The 20,132-nt window shown below is 33.5% G+C and overlaps 1 protein-coding gene, 2 long non-coding RNA genes and 1 pseudogene across 10 annotated transcripts; 2 read left to right on the top strand and 2 right to left on the bottom strand.

The window, feature by feature from the left end:
* The first annotated feature begins 2,791 nt into the window (after window positions 1–2,791).
* Window positions 2,792–9,378, top strand: LOC104905234 (uncharacterized). The gene is made up of 4 exons (XR_008969237.1): window positions 2,792–3,243; window positions 3,889–6,622; window positions 8,389–8,485; window positions 9,086–9,378. It is a non-coding gene; the product is annotated as an uncharacterized LOC104905234 (long non-coding RNA).
* On the top strand, window positions 4,843–4,936 carry LOC125494570 (small nucleolar RNA snoR69Y; annotated as a pseudogene).
* LOC130591476 (uncharacterized) lies at window positions 8,726–12,462 on the bottom strand. Its single transcript, XR_008969238.1, has 2 exons — window positions 12,428–12,462; window positions 8,726–9,314 (listed from the first exon to the last, which is right to left on the bottom strand). It is a non-coding gene; the product is annotated as an uncharacterized LOC130591476 (long non-coding RNA).
* A 1,970-nt stretch (window positions 12,463–14,432) lies between these two features.
* LOC104905232 (COP9 signalosome complex subunit 1-like) lies at window positions 14,433–19,371 on the bottom strand. Of its 8 annotated transcripts, none has more exons than XR_007272076.2 (4): window positions 19,190–19,368; window positions 16,920–17,270; window positions 15,373–15,652; window positions 14,433–14,544 (listed from the first exon to the last, which is right to left on the bottom strand). XR_007272076.2 is itself a non-coding variant. In XM_048640043.2 (4 exons), exons 3-4 carry the CDS (start codon window positions 17,241–17,243, stop codon window positions 15,506–15,508), a joined length of 471 nt encoding a protein of 156 aa, XP_048496000.1. In that variant the 5' UTR covers window positions 17,244–17,270; window positions 18,715–18,843; window positions 19,190–19,370; the 3' UTR covers window positions 14,561–15,505. The 8 variants fall into 8 exon arrangements, 5 of the variants coding, with proteins under 5 accessions (XP_048496000.1, XP_048495986.1, XP_048495998.1 ...); XR_007272077.2 differs by having other exon boundaries at window positions 14,433–14,509; XR_007272078.2 differs by lacking the exon at window positions 14,433–14,544 and adding an exon at window positions 14,561–14,910.
* Between the last annotated feature and the right edge of the window lie 761 nt (window positions 19,372–20,132).

Raw genomic sequence — 20,132 nt, 5'->3', positions numbered from 1 at the left:
GTAAATGGTGGAAGAGTGAAGGAAGAAGAAGGAAGAAGATGAAGCGTGAAGGAAGAAGATGAAAAAGTAAATAAGTGGGAGGGGAGAGGGTAAAAAAAATCAGAAAAATAAATAAGGGTAATATAGTCTATTTGTGTGTAAATTTGGGCGATTTTAGTAAATAATGGGCGACGTATAGAAGTTCAGAACCCGTAATTGGAACTTTTTACAGACCAAGGATCGGGCCTAAATTTTCAATTTAGTCTTATCCAAATCAGATTTGACTCGATTCTTTGCACACCTCTAGATCCAACTATGTTGCTTGTATATAAATCCTTTTTGCAAGATTTTCATTACTGAGCGTCTCCCTATCATAATTGAGAATCACGGGCTTCCAAGTTTCAGTAGACTAATAAGGGTCCATTTCTAGAAACTTTTACATTTTGTGCATCTATATCTGAATGTTACACCTGGGTTCCCAAAGTTGAAGTCCAGCTCAGAAAACCTAACCCTCAACCCTAACCCTCAACCCTAACTCTATCATGCAGTCACACTACGTATTACAGCCTAACACGTCTTCTCTCCCACTCATTCTCTTCACTTATCCCTCTCTCAGGGCCGTCCCAAACAATTTGGGGGCCCTGTGCTAATTTTTAAATTAGGCCCTTATCAAAGAATTATAAATATTGTGGAAAAAAATACATATTGTATAAGATATTATGTTAGTGATCCCAAAAGAACAAAATTCACAATTTATCAGTGAACCAATAAGAAAAGAAGTCCCTTGAAAAAAGGAAAAAAAGGGATAAAGAGACAGATAAGTTCATTCAAAAAATAAAAAAGAAAAGTAATGATTTTTACTTTTAACAATCAATACATTCTCTTATTCTCACCTTTTAATTAACAATGGGCATAGGCAAACAAGAACTTATTATTACAACCACAATAATTCAAATTAAACAATTCTAGTGAAATAAATAAATAATAAGAATTATGATTTTTACATGTTACATAAAAGCATAAAAAATATAAATGATTTGAAGAAAGAGTAATAAGAATTATGATTTAGACATGTTACATAAAAGCATAGGAAAAAAAATTATGATTAGAAGTATATGAGATTAGTCTATTAAAAGGAAAACTACTTACATTTTTTATCTAGAAGAAGGTAATTTTGTATTATATATGTAGCTTTTGCATGTACTAATTTCCTTGACTTTGATAAGCAAGGAATTATGAACTATACCACTGCTACTTTCTATTCACAAAAAACCAACAAAAAAATAAAAATTGTACTAGTTTTTCCACCCACAAAACCCAAAATAATAATAAACTTACCCTAAAATCAAACCCAAAAAGAAACAAACAAAAACATTTACTTCATTCTTGCACATACTGGGATTCGAACCCAGCACACCAACGGACAAAAGCATATATCCATGCAATACTTTCTATTATATAATGATACAACAGATATGGGGCCCTAATGAAATAGGGGCCCTGTGCGGTGGGGCTGTTTGCACAACCTCATCACCGGGCCTGCCCTCTCTCATATTGCCTCCCTACTATTTTCTGGTCACTATATAGTAATAGTATATTCCCGTAACTCCATCCATCTTGCTTGTGCTCTTGCCCATAATATTCCGGTAATAAACAACATTGTTCAAACTCTAATCTTTCGTCAACAATCTTGTTGCCTTTGTAGTTCCATAATATAGTTCCTATTTCCATTTTAGGTGTTATAAAATATAGTTTTTGGTTTCTAAATCCAGTTTCACATTTTTTCATAATTTGCCTAGAAAAATCATGTTCCCGTCATTTACTTGCTTCTTAAAATTAGTTTTTTGCTTTGATTATACAACCCTGTGGTTACATTTAATGTTATTTCACCAATTATTCTCCATTCGTTCTCCTAAAATCATCTTTTCCAATCCAACATTTATTAAAATAAACAAAAATCTTTATTATACCTCTTAGGTTCTATCTACCTTAATTTCCGTGAAAAAATAAAATCAGGAATTATCTCTATTATATAAGAAAAGGAGGGAGGAAGATGGTGTCCCTTTTTTAAAATACTAAATTACCCTCAATGATTTAATGAAATGAAAAAAATTACAAAAGAGAATAATTTAAAAAACATCTTTTTCATTTCAACTTACCATTCTACAAAAGTTAAAAAAAGTATATGCGTCAAATAATTCAATATCAAAAAATTAAATGGACAAAATATCTTGACCTATTTTTACAAGAGAAGATGGTATATATATGACGTGCACAATATGAAACACTCACTACCTTTGATATTCTTTAATTCAGTTAGATCAACTCAAGAAAAACTACTCGAGTTAAGGCCAAAATTAAGACAGATCAAACTAAAGATATCAAGCATGACATACACTTTTTTTTATTGCATTTTGATTGAGTTATTCATGGAAAAAAATGAAGAGAATAATCTTTTTTTTTTTTTTGACTTACTCGCTCAATCAAAAACCTTCTACCCTCCATTGAGAATAGAAGAAATTCTACTTTCATATAATATCTTAATGAAATTCTTTTTGTGTATTCTTTTTTTCAGAATTCAATTAAAAAAACTTAGTATTAAAAAATCATTTGTTAGTTTTTTACATTATCGAATTAGTATATTTTAATTATCTAACATACTTTAAGTGTAATTGTAACTATAGTACGAAAGAAGTACATAATAGAATAACAAGTTTTAAAATTAGCGCACACATCCCGTGCATATTAGACTAGTATTTTAAGACGAAGGGAGTACCTTTTTATTTTCAAGTATTTTTCTCGCGCAAAATTTATTGATTCATACTTTTTTTTTTTTTTTTTTTTTGACGGGTTATTGATTCATACTTGGTTTATTAAAAGAGGTTATAAAAACGAATTAAAACGTAGTAATTAATTTATAGGCCAGTTTTCGAAAGTCCAAATAATCTTAGGTTTTTTTTTCTCCTCTATACATAGTATATTAGTACATACTATTAAATCCTACACTTTTGTTATTATCATTTCCAGATCTCTTCGCCTCGTTTCTCTCTCTTCAACAAATTCACTTTAGGGTTTGTGGGGTTTCTGTGAGAGCAACCTTAGAAGATCTCTAATGGCGGACGATGATTAAAATGATTTGGATACGGGGTAAGCAACCTCCTTTCTCTCTTCGACAAAACCACTTTATGGTTTTTACGATTTCTGTGAGAGCAATCTTCGAAGATCTCTAATGGCGGACGATGATTACAATAATTTGGATATGAGGTAAGCTTTTTCTCTTTTGATTAATCTGTATAAATTTCGCAAATTAGGGTTTCTGCGTCATTTTTTCGCGCCGCTTTTCTTAATTTATTTCAGTTTCTATTATGTTCCCAGTTTAGGGTTTGTTTGTTTCATGTTATTTCATCGTCGAAGATTGTATCTGTTAACAACATACTTACATTCTTATATGTTTTACTATTCTTTTGAAATTGCATGTTTTAGGGTGGAATTTGAAGGAGTATATGATAATTCGTCGTGGTTTGTGTGTCTTAAAATTTATAATCTGTGTTTTTTTTAATCATCTACAGTTATATTGTTAAATTCGTTATAAAAGTTTTGGTGATTTGGATATCTTTTCTCTTTTGATTAATCTGTATAAATGTCGCAAGTTAGGGTTTCTGCCTCATTTTTTTGGCCGCTTTTCTTGATTTTTCAATTTCTATTATGTTTGCAGTTTAGGGCTTGTTTGTTTCATGTGATTTCATCGTTGAAGATTGTTTCTGTTAACAATATACTTACCGTGTTATATGTTTTACTATTCTTTTGAAATTGCATGTTTTAGGGTGGAATTTGAAGTTGTATATGATAATTCGTCGTGGTTTGTGTGTCTTAAAATTTATAATCTGTGTTTTTTTTAATCCTCTACAGGACTACAGTTATATTGTAAAATTCGTTATAAAGTTGTGGTGATTTGGATATGGGTAAGCTTTTTCTCTTTTGATTAATCTGTATAAAAAGTTAGGGTTTCTGCGTCATTTTTTTGGCCGCTTTTCTTGATTTTTCAATTTCTATTATGTTTGCAGTTTAGGGCTTGTTTGTTTCATGTGATTTCATCGTTGATGGTTTCTGTTAACAATATACTTACCTTGTTATACGTTTTACTATTCTTTTGAAATTGCATGTTTTAGGGTGGAATTTGAAGGAGTATATGATAATTCATCGTGGTTTGTGTGTCTTAAAATTTATAATCTGTGTTTTTTTAAATCCTCTACAGTTATATTGTAAAATTCGTTATAAAAGTTTTGGTGATTTGGATGTGGGTAAGCTTTTTCTCTTTTGATTAATCTGTATAAAATTTCGCAAGTTAGGGTTTCTGCCTCATTTTTCTGCGCCGCTTTTCTTGATTTATTTCCATCTCTATTATGTTTGCAGTTTAGGGTTTGTTTGTTTCATGTGATTTTATCGTTGAAGATTGTTTCTGTTAACAATATACTTACCTTGTTGTATTTTTTACAATTCTTTTGAATTTGCATATGTTTTAGGGTGGAATTTGAAGGAGCTAAATTATAGATGATAATTCGTCTGTGGTTTGTGTGTCTTAAAATTTATAATCTGTGTTTTTTTAATCCTCTACAGTTGTATTGTTAAATTTGTTATAATTTAAGTTTTGGTGATTATTTGATGGTTTGCTGAACTCTTAAGTGTTGTAATGAGGCAACTTTTTTTTTATTGCATATGAATTAATTAAATAAACTTGTTAGTCATTGTTGGAGAGCTTACTACTTGCTGCAATGTGTGTCCATTTGTTCTTTTTTTGTTTAAAAGTATCTATCCTTTCGATGAACAACCGTCGAAAAGTTTATTGACTTGTTTTTAAAATGTTTTTATTGCGATGATGACAAACATCTAACCGAGCTCTTTGAGGTCTTTTGTAGACCCGGGAAAATACATATGTTCATTTTGTCTGAGCTTTCAATTTTACTATCTATTTGCACAAACTACACACCTTGAAAGTGGAAAAGGAAAATAAGGACAGACTCATTTGAAAGTTGTATGTTTCCATGGTTTCTCTAATAAAATAACCATCTCTTTTTGGACTCTTGATGGCAAAAAGGGCCATTACCTGTCTTTTCTGTTTGTTCTTATTTATGAAAATATTTTTTGATAAAACCAAGCAAGATTTTTGTCTGTTGTTTTTATTGGATGGGACAGGTAGACAGTTAATTATAAATATGATGCACATATTTCAATATTAACCCCATGATTTTCATGCGCACAATATCTTGCAAAACATGGTACCACCTATTAATTATTCTTCTTCGTCTTCCTCCTCCTGCATATAAATGTTGCAATAGTTTTATTTTTTTGATACTAATTTTTAAAAATTTCCCAGAATTTGTATCAGTGTCACATCTAGACGATGAACACTGAGTATGGTAAGCAAAATTGTAACTTTTTTCAATAAATTGTTGGGTAAGCGAGTGATTTTTTTATGCTGTGTATAGCACACCCCTATTATTATTATTATTATTATTGATGCATTTATGTTGGGAATTATAGTGACAGAATTTTCAGGAGTTGTTCTACTGCTTCAACGATTACCCAGTTCATTTTTAAGGAAAATTACTGAGGTTGTTAAAGTCAAGCATTTTGGTTTGAATTCCTTAAATTAATAAACTGTACTTTGTTTTCTTTTTAGATTGCATTATTGGGTTTTAAAGTTTTGTTGCTTCTATCATCGCTGAATTGTTTTTTATAAAGTGAGGAAATTGGTTCAGACTTCAGTACTACAGAAATTTCCTTTATCTTCAGTACTTCAGTTATTCTTTGATCTCTGACAACTTTACCATATTGATACTACTATGTGATATATTAATTATCAATGTACTTCTATTGGTTCAAGTTTTTAAGAAATATGCTAAGATTCTATCATTCTATGATTAACCTGGAGTGTTTGATTTGTGAGGACAGTTATTGGTCCGAGATGCGTATTTGGTAACAACTCTCATATCTAGGTATCTCTATTATATATGGGAACTTTTGAGGACTTTGGTGTCCATCCTTTTTTACAATTATACCTCTAACTGTAAAAGAAAACTGCAACACATACTACTCTCTATTAGTTGAAAAATTAAAAATGGAAAACCCATCTAACAAATTGCAAAGCAATCGCCACTTGGCCTTGGACTTTGCACCCATAGCGTGCATATATAGGCTAGTATTCACTAATGGCAATTTGACTCCTTGGGGGAGTAATTCCTTTTTTGTCTTCTACAAATTGCATTGATTACTTTATCAGGATTCGTGTATGCTAGTGCCATGTGATTGCCTTCATGTATTTTGTAAGAATGTTAATCACTTTTATAGAAAGCAATGATTACTTTATCAGGATTCGTGTATGCTAGTGCCATGTGATTGCCTTCATGTATTTTATAAGAATGTTAATCACTTTTATAGAAATTATGTGTTTTGTTTTTGTTCAAGTGGAAGTATTTTTTTTGTAACTGTATTGACAAGTGAAGAGTATGTTATTGTTATATGTATATTGTTGTAGTTGTAAGCTTGTAATTGTAATTCAAACTTCCTGATGTAGACAGCGGAGAATATGCTATTCATATAGGGAGAAAGTGGAGATGGAGTGTATTTTGTTTGGGAAGGGGAGGTATGTTTTCGTTTAATAAGGTTTATTTTGTATTGCTACTTAATTATTTTGTGTTGTTTAATATTGAGTTTCTGTTGGTGGGTGTATGTCTTCCTCTAGCAACATAGTTTTAGTTATAGAAACAAAGAGAGACGCTGATGCTGGAAGAAACGCTTGAAAAGAAGTAATAGTTTGTTAATTGTTGCTTTGTTTCTGGTAATGGGCTACATTGTAGAAGGCCGGAAGTAGCTGAACCCAGTTCTCCAATGGCATTTGGTTTTATGTTTTTTTAAAATTAATTAGCTAGTTAACTTTCTTAAATTATACTTGTGGGCTATACTGAGGCTCCATTTCGTTTTCTTAGCAACAGGCAGATGTGATTGCATCATCCAAGGTATCCCCTTTGCTCTAAATAGTTCATAAAAAAGCTTATAGTGTGCAATACGACGTCTTTTCATGAGAACTCTGTGACAACCTGCCAGCTCATTATTTGGTCAACTAGCTCCCCAGTAATCTAATGTTTTTACTGAATAAGCAATAGTAAACAACTAATAAGTCTCAAGCAATGAGTTGGAAGTCATTACAAAGTCGAAATGCATTATAGTGAAGTTTGCAATGTGTCTTGTTAATTATCGGACAGGGGAATAAAGTGAATGTGTCCTTGTAATTTCTTTATAAATTTGACTGATATTTTTGGGATTGTTAAGGACTATGTTACTCCGACACGGATACGGGTGTCGTATCCAAGTAGGGATCGGAGGATCCGACACCCTACTTCAAAAATTTTGCCGATACTCCGACACGGTCAAGAGAGTGTCTTGACCAATATTATAGACACGTCTATAATTGAAAGTGTCGGGAAAAATTTCCCGACACCTTATGTTGATAAAAAAAGTTAAATTGTAATAATTAGTATATTTAAAAAAATTATGAAATTCAAAAAAAAATATTTGATTTAATAACTAAATTTTTATTAAAAGAGTTGAAAAGTCAAAGATTGGAAAAAAAAGGAGTAAAAAAAAGAATTTGTGAAAAACAAAAGGGAGTAAAGTTGTCACCTACTCACCTTTTGCCTTTTTTTTAAAAAAAAATACAGCTATCGCATCATTAAGTGCATTAAGTGACAGAAGGACTGCATCTCCTTTTCTTTAGAAAAAATACAGCTGTCATTAAGTGCATTAAGTTGACACCTATCACCTACGCAACTGCATCTCCTTTTCTTTAGAATTAAAAATTAAAAATCTAGTATAATACATTAAGTGACAGAAGGAGATAGACCACAAAAAATTAAAAACCCTTCATCTTCTTCTCGCATCATCTTCTTTCTACAGCAAGGACTTCTCCTTTCATGGCAGAAATCTCCAGCAGATGCGAAGAAGCACGAAACGCGAAGGAGGAATTGTCGGAGATGGCGGTCGACGACGGTAGGCGACTAGTTTCTCGGTTAAGGTTAGAGAGTTCGAAAATTTTGACAAAAAACCCTAGATCTGATTTTCCCCCCCTCTTCTCTCTGCGTTTCTTTCTCACTTTCGCCAAATGAGTGTCCGATAGTCGACACTTTTTCGATACGCGTATCGACACCCATTTCCAGGCGTGTCGCGCGTCGTGTCGCGCGTCGTGTCGAGTCGACACGCGACACGCGGGGTTCAAGTGGGTGTCGGAGTAACGTAGGTTAAGGATATAATTCTGTGGTAAACTCAATGGTGGGGAGCTTAAGAATGCAATTCACCTTATGTATGGATCCTAAGTTTGTCAATGATCACTCAATTGTACTCATCCTATGACAGTTGACATGCTTGGTGCTGCCTTCTGACCGCTGTTATTTGCTGTTGCCAAAATCAATTTGGAACGCTGATGAAAGACAAGAGGCCTATTACACTTGAGGTGTGTTTATTTTGTCAAAAGTTTTCCTGCTTTGCGTTCTTTTTGGGTTACTTACATTTATTGGTCCTTTTAGATCCAAAAGTCAAAAGTATCTTGTTTATTAAATACTTTCTCCGTCCCATAATATAGTGCTTGTTTCTTTTTACACGATCTCTAATACGTAACTTTGACCTTTAATATCATAAATTTCGTATTAACAAAAAATATAAAAAGTTGGTAATATGAAACTACACATTAAGATGAATCTAACATATCCCACATGAATATGTTTTTCTATATATACAAATGAGAATATTCAGTCAAATATTTTAAAGTTTGACCTACCAAAAATTAAGTAGGCACTATATTATGGGACGGAGGGAGTATATTACATGATACACGACCTTTAACTCCAGTGACATACTTTTGCCCTATATACTTCCTGTTTGTTATGAAAGAGATTATGAGCTCTGTAAATGGGAAGGTTTCAGTATAGGCTATGGATTATGGATAGATTTATGGCATAATAATTGGTTCTTTCTTTGATGTAATCATGTGAAACAGGTACATCTTTTTCCAAAGAGCTTTTTCCATTGACCTTGGTTTGTTTTCATCTTTCAGATCGCTATGAAGCAACTTCGTCAGCCCAATATCGTTATTTGCCTGATATGGTAGTTATTCTGGTTGGATGCAATATCTTCACATATATGTATGGAAGCACTGTATAGTGCAGCTATGAAGATTGAGGGGTTGATGAATTGATTGATGAAGATTCCTGGGAGTACCATGCATTGGATTGTGGCTGATTGTATTAGTGTGTATTTTTTGTTTACCAATAAGTCCTGATGACCTGTTTTGTGTCAACGCAAAAATTAGTATATGGCAACCCAAGATTGCTAAAATTACTAAGTGAAGCCCAAAAATTACTAAGTTATTACGACCAAAAATTGCTAAGTGGTGACTAAGAAAGTGCTAAGTGATGATCCAAATTTGCTACCAAAATTGCTAAGTGATGCCTTAAAAAAATTGTTAAGTAACTACCATTGCTAAGTGATGACCTAAACATTGCTAAGTGATGCCTAAAAAAATTGTTAAGTAACGACCCAAAAATTGCTAAGTGACAACCTATAAATTACTAAGTGATGCCCAAAAAATTACAAAAGTGACGACCTTAAAATTGCTAAGTGATGACCTTAAAATTACTAAGGGACGACACAAAAATTACTAAGTGACGACCCAAAAATGCTAAGCGACGCCACAAAAATTGCTAAGTGATGCCTTAAAAAATTGATAAGTAACTACCATTGCTAAGTGACGACCTAAAAATTGTAAACTGGCGACTCAAAAATTACTAAGTGGCGACCCAAAAATTACTAAGAGGCAACCAAAAATTGCTAAATGACAACACCTTAAAAAAATTTTAAGTGACAACCTAAAAATTGCCAAGGAACTCCCCAAAAATTGCTAATTGACGCCCTAAAAATTACTAAGTGACGCCCAAAAATTGCCAAGTGACGACCTTAAAATTGCGAAGTAACGACCTTAAAATAGCTAAGTAACGACCTTAAAATTGCTAAGTAACGACCTTAAAATTACTAAGTGACGACCCAAAAATTACTAAGTGACGACCTAAAAAATTGCTAAGTGGTGACTCAAAATTGCTAAGCGACGACCAAAAATTGCTAAGTGATGCTTAAAAAAATTGTTAAGTAACTACCCAAAAATTGCTAAGTGACTACCTATAAATTACTAAGTTACAACCCAAAAATTTTAAGTGACAACCTACAAATTGCTAAGTGACTCCCTAAAAATTGCTAAGTGACTCCCAAAAAATTGCTAAGTGACGATCAAAAATTGCTAAGTAGCAACCTTAAAATTGCTAAGTAACGACCCTAAAATTGCTAAGTGACGCCCTAAAAAATTGCTACGTGACGCCCTAAAAAATTTACTAAGTGACGACCCAAAAAATTGCTAAGTGACGACCTAAAAATTGCTAAGTGCAACCAAAAATGGCTAAGTGACGACCCAAAATTGCTAAGTGACAATCTTAAAATTGCTAAGTGACAACCTTAAAATTGCTAAGTGACAACCCAAATTACTAAGTGACAACCCAAAATTTACTAAGTGACAACCCAAGAATTAATAAGTGGGGATCCAAAATTGCTAAGTGACAAGCTGCCAACCTACAAATTATTAAGTGACAACTCAAAATTACTAAGTGCAACCCTAATTTTTAAGTGACAACCCAAAATTACTAATTGACAACGCTAATTTGCTAAGTGACAACCCAAAATTAATAAGTGATGACCCAAGATTACTAAGGGAGCGTTTGGTTAGAGGGTGATAGGAAAGGAAAAGGAAATTAGTTGATTCCATTTCCTTATATCTTGTTTGGATTGGGGATTTTGTTTCCCCTCTTTTCCCCTCCATTACCCCAAATCTCACTATTTTGATTCCCCACTACCCCCAAGGTTTCACATTCCCTTCTTTGACTCTTGACCACTCAACCACCGCTCCACCATCACCGACCACCCTGCCAGCACCACCTCAGGACCACCACACCACCACCGACCCCCTGATTCCCCATCCCCCCACTGCCACCCCACCACGACGAAACCACCCTAGTCCACAAAACCACCACGCAAACATGAAACAACCACACGAACAACCAAACTCCCATCTTAGCCACCGAAACACCACCATACCGAAAAAACCCCACCTCAAAAATGAAACAAAAACAATAATAACAACTAAATTATCTTTACTTATTCTTTATTATGGTTTTAAATGGTCAAATTCAGTCATGGAAACTTCGGACCTGAAGTTTTTATGGTCGAATTTGACATTTATAACCTCAAATTTGAGCTTTTGTGGTAGTGGAGAAGGAAAAGAGAGAAGAGAGGAGGCGCAAGGGCCGCAACAGCAATAATAGAAGGGGAGAACATTTATGGTGGAGCAATTGTGAAAGTAAGAAAAGATGTATTGTAACCAAACAACCCTCTTAATCAAAAGGTTTGGCTTTCCATTCTCCTTGTTTCTCTTTCTTAAACCCTTTCCCTTTCCCCTTCATTTACCAAACGCCTCCTAAGTGGCGACTCTTAAAATTCTTAAGTGACAACCCACAATTGCTAAGTGACAACCTAAAATTGCTAAATAACAACCCACAAATTTTCTAAGTGACGACCCAAAAATTACTAAAGAGCAACCCAAAATTGCTAAGTGACAACCTAATTATTGCTATGTGGCGCCCCAAATATTGCTAAATTGATAAGTGGCAACCCAAAAATTACTACATAGCAACCCAAAAAATACTACATAGCAACCCAAAATTGCTAAATAACGACCCAAAATTGCTAAATAACGACCCAAAATTGCTAAATGATAACCCAAAAATTACTAAATGGCGATCCAAAATTAATAAGATAAACCTAAAATTGCTAAGTGACAATCTAAAATTGCTAATTAATAATCCAAAAATTACTACATGGCGACCCGAAAAATTGCTAACAATCCAAAATTGCTAAATGGCGACTAAAAAAATTGTGGCAACCCGCAAAATTGCTAACAACCCAAATATTGCTAAGTAACAACCCAAAATTGACGACTCTAAATTGCTAAGTGGCAACTTAAAAAATTTCTAAGTGACAACCAAAAAATTGCTAAGTAACAACCCAACAAAAACTAAGTGACAACCCAAATAACTGTAGCCAATCCCATCTATATGGAAGAATAGAGTGATATTACAAATTTATTTACCCATTCACTCTGATTTTTTAGGACTAATTAAAGTGCCTACACTTAATCATCTTGATTCGGAATCATTATCCACATTCTCATTTATCCTCCACCATTAAGCTATTCAGATACTTCAGACCATAGCTCAGTATAGTTTGCAAGATTTGACACCACCCAGCTAAGGCCTAGTATAGTACAAGAAATGAGTAGATCGAATGAAACACTAACCTCATCTCAACATACCTAAAGGGCTTTCTCTCTACCAGTGGCGGAGCCACATTGGGTCACGTGGGGTCACGTGACCCCGCAAATTAAAAAAAAATAAAGATTTTTTGGAAAAAAAAATTAAAAAAGAAAGAAAGAAAAGAAACTACAGCAGTGCAGGCAACAAGCGTTCAGTAAGTCAGTAAAGGCTAAATTTCTGATGCTTCTTTTTGGCCCACTTTGCCACTTGCATATATTAATGATAGTGGTCCCTAATTTCCCAACTCCCAATTCTTATCACATTTTAAATTAAAAACTATTTAATTTTGAAAACTATCAATTTCTCTCTCCCACTGGCGGAGCCAGGATTTCAAAATCGAGGGGTCACAAAAAATACAAAGGATATTCAATATTGAAAATTTTACAATGCAAAGGCACATTGTCTAATATTCATTGTCATACATTTCAAATTAAGAAAAAATTACACGAACAAATTAACACATATGAACTAACTATTAAATTATATGAAAATCAATCAATAAATTACCATCATATATAAAGAAACTAAATCATCATAGAAAATTATAAATTAACTAACAATACCTAATTTATACAAATTTACATCTCACATTTTCAACATTCACAAAAAAAATAAACAACAAACTAACTAAATGCATCAATCACTTATCACATCTTACAAATTCGAAAATTCACACATATATGCAAATATTACAATTAATATCAACCAAATAAGATTTTAAATATACAATTTAGGAATTAGAAAATAAATAATGTAAAAGAATTAAAATTTAAATTCTGTAAATAGTTTTGCAATAATACCTGATGGCGATGGCGGCCGGCTGCGGGGCGCGGGCTGGTCGGAAGTCGGGGGAGGCTGCGGTGCGGTGCGGTGGTGCCGGTCCGGTGCGGCGGTGCCTGAATGTTGATTGGGCACTGGGCAGCGATAGAACGAGTGAACGACTCAGTAAGACCGTGAGAGTGTGAGGTAAAAGAAAATCTTAGGCGTGAGAATTGGGAAAGGAAGGAGAGAGCAGTGGCGGAGCCACATTGGGTCACGTGGGGTCACGTGACCCCGCAAATTAAAAAAAAATAAAGATTTTTTGGAAAAAAAAATTAAAAAAGAAAGAAAGAAAAGAAACTACAGCAGTGCAGGCAACAAGCGTTCAGTAAGTCAGTAAAGGCTAAATTTCTGATGCTTCTTTGGCCCACTTTGCCACTTGCATATATTAATGATAGTGGTCCCTAATTTCCCAACTCCCAATTCTTATCACATTTTAAATTAAAAACTATTTAATTTTGAAAACTATCAATTTCTCTCTCCTTCCTTTCCCAATTCTCACGCCTAAGATTTTCTTTTACCTCACACTCTCACGGTCTTACTGAGTCGTTCACTCGTTCTATCGCTGCCCAGTGCCCAATCAACATTCAGCACCGCCGCACCGGACCGGCACCACCGCACCGCACCGCAGCCTCCCCGACTTCCGACCAGCCGCGCCCCGCAGCCGGCCGCCATCGCCATCAGGTATTATTGCAAAACTATTTACAGAATTTAAATTTTAATTCTTTTACATTATTTATTTTCTAATTCCTAAATTGTATATTTAAAATCTTATTTGGTTGATATTAATTGTAATATTTGCATATATGTGTGAATTTTCGAATTTGTAAGATGTGATAAGTGATGATGCATTTAGTTAGTTTGTTGTTTTTTTTTTGTGAATGTTGAAAATGTGAGATGAAATTTGTATAAATTAGGTATTGTTAGTTAATTTATAATTTTCTATGATGATTTAGTTTCTTTATATATGATGGTAATTTATTGATTGATTTTCATATAATTTAATAGTTAGTTCATATGTGTTAATTTGTTCGTGTAATTTTTCTTAATTTGAAATGTATGACAATGAATATTAGACAATGTGCCTTTGCATTGTAAAATTTTCAATATTGAATATCCTTTGTATTTTTTGTGACCCCTCGATTTTGAAATCCTGGCTCCGCCAGTGCTCTCTACTATGTGATATACACGACCTGGTGCATACAGCCTCCTTGGATCTGTAATAATCTTCTCCTCCATGAAAGTGTCTTTTAAGCACATAACGCACAATAAGCATGGCAAACTGTTAAAATGCGTGAGTTAGTTTGATTATCACATATTTATATGCTAAAGCCTATATTATTAGACAGTTAAATGTGGATAAAATGACTTGCATTTCCTACATAAGTTAAGCTTGCCATCATAGACCACCAGATAAGATTGTAATATGTAATCTTCTGGAGAAAGAAAACTAAATTATCATGTTTGTCTGAAGTACATCTCAGAGTGGAAACCTAGAATTCAAGGTAATTGTCCAGTTTACTAAAGTTTTTTGCACAAAAAGAGCTTTACTTTAAAAGATTGAGTCTAAGATGCATAAGAACATTACCAAACCAGTGACTTGAACACATCTTCCAAATCAGCAGTTGTCCAGGGTAAAAAAATCATCCTGTTTATGAGACGAGCCTTTCATAAGAAGTGAATTGTTTACTTAAGATGGATCAATTACCCTAGACATCAACATTCCCCCAGTTCCACTGTCCAATTATTTCAGATATATTATCAAGTTACCAGAAAAGTAAAGATATCAGTGTCTATGCCATTAGACTCAAACTGGAGAGAAACAGTGAAAATCGTACAATACAAAGAAAAGTCAGGTCACTCAGGCATGTCAATGACATTGTTCCACCCTTGCATAAAATATAAGTACATCGTACATTTCTTTTAACCCCAGGCAAAAGAAATATATCATCAGGCACACCAAAATACACACCTATTCAACAGCCTATATGTAAAATGATTTAGAAGCTGAAAACAAAATGCCTGTACAGGAAGCAACAAGAATGCGGGGAGGTGAACTTTCCAAGAAACAGAGAAAACAAAAGTGCTAAAGTGAAAGAAATCAGATTACCTTGAATAGAAATCATTGATGACCTCCCTTATCTCTGGAACAAGTTCCAAAAAATTTCTGAAGTTGAGATTGTCGATAACTTTACTTTGGAAAATTTAGAAGTGACACTCTATAGTAGCACATCAAAACAAGATTATAGGAAAGCCAGATGTTCAATACATGCCTTGAGTTCTGTTCGATCAAACGTAGCAAGTGCACAAAGTCCACCATAGGTTGCACCATCTTGTGGAGCAATCACTTCAGAATAATGGTTAGCCAGCTCAAGACCAACTTCCAGAAGCTGCAGAAACATCAGAAGCATCAATATAAAAGAATTGCTAAAAGAAAAAGAACGTTTTGCCACTTAACATGAGATCTAAATTTATGCAGATTAGCAGATGACTATGACAAAAAAAAAAAAAAAAAAGACCTTTTTCCAATTTACAGCTACACAAACAAATCAGAGCTGCTCCTGGTGAGCACTGCAGAAAGAAGTGAATTAAAACGAGATCAACCACTCACCATGAATACTGTACAGGAAAAAGTAAATTATTTGAGATTAACAGTATGCATAAGTTATGAATCAAAATAGCATAAATATAAAGCTAAAGAAAACAATTAACCCAGACATCTTAATTTCATAACGGGCAAAGGGAGGTGGCTCCATTAAGGCATTAAGTAACATTTTAGCTACCTTTATAATTTAAAAAGCAACCAAAACATTGTTATTGGCAACAATGTAACATTGTTATTGGCAAAAGTTTAAAGCTAAAGGCAACAATTAACCCAGACATCTTAATTTCATTACGGGCAAAGGGATATGGGAAACCATTAACTAATTAAGGCATTAAGTAACATTTTAAATACCTTTATAATTTAAAAAGCAACCAAAACATTGTTATTGGCAATCAGGAATTCATCTCATCGTCACAAATGAGATAATCGATCTTGTTTAAGCCCTCATATATCTATTAAGCTGTTGAACAAGATCCACTAACACAAGAATTGCTCAAATCTACTACTCACAACAATAGCTACTCTTCTATAAATGACCCTCAGAACAGTTTGGGGAAATGAGTTTTTTGTTCTAATGGACCACAGCCACTGAAATCCCGTTAGAGGCCGTGACAGTACGTAGTAGTTGTACCAATAAGCCATAACATCGGGCGAAAAGTTGTAACCAAAGACCACGAACACACCAAAGAACACTATGCAATATCACACTAAACCTCTCGCCTTCTCGGATAAATTATCACCAATTCTCAAATTGATCATCTGGTTTTGCCATGACAAAAATTAAAGATAGGCACATTGCATCTATCCATAAGTATATTGGAACCCATCCCTAAGCGTTTTATGCCTTGACCACGAAATACAAAAGTTCCACAAACAATGCACAAAAAGCTTCATCAGGAAATCAGAATATATTAGCCTACATTTGCATGAGTGAAAAAATTCAAAGTTAGATCCTTAAATGTGAGTTAAAAAATTCAATACCCAAGCAGCCCAACTCTCCATCAAAGGCAGGGAATTGAGTAAACTAGCAATGCAAGAAAAAGAACACTTACACCAACTAGACCCCAACTGAGAAAACACACTTTGCGAGCTGCGAGTTTGTACTTTTTAGCCTTTAAGTGAGCCAATCCAGCTGCACAGCCAAGTTTTGCAACAATGACAGGGTCTAAGGCCTCTGGTGTCTGTTCTGCTTTGCTTATATAGCTTGTAACATGTGAAAACTGACCCATCTCAATACTGACAAGAATCGCATTTAAACACATATTAACAATATGCTTTCCTGTGGTGTAATAATCACGCATGCGGACATAACTCTTGAATGCATCTCCAAGCTGCCCATGAGCATAATAGAAATCTCCAAAATCATTGTATCCCATCCTAATGCTTTCTTTAATCAAATTTGTCTGCATAAATGAAAGACCATAGATTTAGCATCTGCCTTTGAAACAATGAGAGACTTCCCTAAGAGAAATATACAAAACAAACGATTAATGAAAAACCTGGAACATGCAATATAACAAGTGCATCTGAAAAGCTAAAAATAAGTTCTCAACTAGAAAACAAAATTTGAATGCTAGCCAAAAATATAACCAATCAAATTAGACATCAAGATAACTGGAATCAGTTAAGTCGAGCTGCCCCACTGCCAAACCAGATCTAATACACATCATCTTAAAAATCCATAGCTAAAAATTCATAACTCCTCTGATTCATAAAGTTTTAGAAGATATAGAAGTCAACATTTAGAAATAACATAGAAATAGGGAAAGAAAAGCATACAACAATACCAAGTCTCCTGCTCTAGACAAACTATCCTGTAGTACATTCTGCGTCATTCTTTTTTGGCTTAATGTATACTTGACCTAAGGTATTAAGACTCCGTTTGGTAGGGCGTAAAACGTTTTCCAGGAAAACTATTTTCATCTATTTTTAGTTTTACATCATTTGGTTGGCAAGAGTGTAAAACCATTTTCCTTTGAGGTAAAATTACTCTCCCAATGATGGAAAACCATTTTCCTTTCAAAATAAAGGGAAAACTATTTTCCTTATCTCTCTTATACACTCCTCTCACTACCTCCTTACTTTCCCTTTCATTTTCCTTTCATTTCATCATTTTTCTTACATGTAACCAAACAACGGAAAACTAATTTTGGAATTGTATTTTCCATGAAAATCATTTTACACTGAAAATATTTTACGCCCTACCAAACGGAGCCTAAAACATCTACAGAAAATAGATGGTAAGTATCTATAGGGTCGAACAAAGTTTTGTGTCACCAAATGTCCATAGTTGCAATTTTCCAAAGCAGATAGGATATTGACTATCTATTATCCATTCCCCCTGGTAAAATCGATCCATATTTATAAAATAAAACACATGGACATTTCTGTATAAAAGCATACACCAGGCATCCCAATTTCAGAAGTGCAGAAGAAAGAAAAATGCTGAGAACAAGAATATCGTATAAGACACTAAAATCACACACATAGACTAGTTTGGTAAAGGCCACTACTCTCGTTAACTTTGATCCAAACCAGGTATAACTATATAAAACCTCGAATCAAAATCCATAATTCTCGTCTTTATCGTGTGCTCCTACGATGTGATGACTAGTTTGGTAAATGCTGGAATCAGTAAGGTGATGTTGCAATTAATGTGAAACTTCAAAATAAAGGAAAAGTTGCAATTAATACGGAACAACGGAAATATTAAAAATTCAAGTATTTTAGGCAGAGAATTATCTAAAAATTTGATCACCCTTGCCCCCAACCAAAAAAAGACCCTAGTTTAGCACGTCACAACAATGTCAAAACTCTAACCCCAATAGGATGGAGTTGATTGCATACCTCAAGAATTTCTGAGTTTACTGAAAGTGTGAAGTGCAAATGTGCAACATTGAAGGAGGAAGACGGTGTCGTTTGATTATGTTATTTGTTTTAGGCAGGCCCAGGGATGACAACAGTTGAAAAATTAATCTGATGAAATAATCAAGAACAAGTTAACAATGGCATGAAAATATGTCATCTACAAATTGTATCATAAATTTTGTTATCATTTGGTTCCATGAAACAAACAAACAAACATGAATTAACAAGTTATACCCAAAAATTCGAATCATAAAACCATGAAATAAACAGGTATCTGAGATAAAGGGAAAAAAAATAGGTTGAATTCTTGAGACAAACAATAACAACCGCATAAAAACAATGACATGAATAATCACATGAAGTAGATCTAAAAATCACAATTTGACACCGAAATTCGCAACAATAACGTAAATCGTCTGAACAACTAGATTAGTCTAAGAAACAAAAGAAGAACCTGGAACTGAGTTTCTGCCATTCGAGCACGAGGAAGAGGAAGAGGAAGAGGAGAGAGAAAATACGAAATTTCAAATTCAAATTGGCCGTGTGTCAAACGATAAATGCATGGAGTTTTTGAATGAGAAAGCCCTAATGCATTTTCATTTGGACTATTTATTTATTAATATATTAAGGAACATGAGATTATACATTGGTTAATGTATTTATATATACTAGAATTTTTTGCACGCGATGCGTGCTTGAATTTTTTTCAAACAGAAACTCAATTTTCTTCGGCATAAGAGTCAAAATTTGAATATTAGACATACGAAGTATAATTGTTTTTAGTTGCAAAATTTGATTGGTTTAGTTTCTGTCACTTAAGTCTCTCATCATTCTTTTTGCTTTTTTTTTACTTTTCAAAGTTAAATTTTATAAATAAAATAGAAATTTTTTTGAATTTATTTATGATTTCTAATATTATAATTTTTTAGTTGATTTTTTAATTAAGTACAGTACTTCATAAATTGTAAAGAAAGTAGACACTTTGATTTCAAGTCAATTTTTTCATAGGTTGTAGTTTGTAAGTGAATTTTTAAGTTTTTGTAAAGTTTACTCAATTTATTGATTTGCATAACGTAAATTATGCAATTTTTTGATTTTAGTTGACTTGTGAGTGATTATTATAATTATATTTTTGATATTTTTGTTTGAAGCCACATTTGATTTGTAAGTGAATTTGTAATTTAGAATGGGAAGGGGGTAAGATAGTCTCTTCATTCGGGGACACCATAGCTCCCCCTTCCCTTATACTTCCTCCATTTAGAAATAGTTGCACCATTTCTATTTTGTGCACTATTCACATCTTACACTTAGATTGTCTTTAGTGATTTATATTTTAGGAAAAACATAGTCATGTGGGATCTTGTTAGATTCGTCTCGATGTAAATTTTTTTAATATA

This window comes from Beta vulgaris, chromosome 1 (genome assembly GCF_026745355.1).
Source record: "Beta vulgaris subsp. vulgaris cultivar EL10 chromosome 1, EL10.2, whole genome shotgun sequence".
Taxonomy (NCBI): domain Eukaryota; kingdom Viridiplantae; phylum Streptophyta; class Magnoliopsida; order Caryophyllales; family Amaranthaceae; genus Beta; species Beta vulgaris.
Note: the sequence above shows the minus strand (reverse complement) of the source record. Positions and strands in the feature narration are given on the sequence as shown.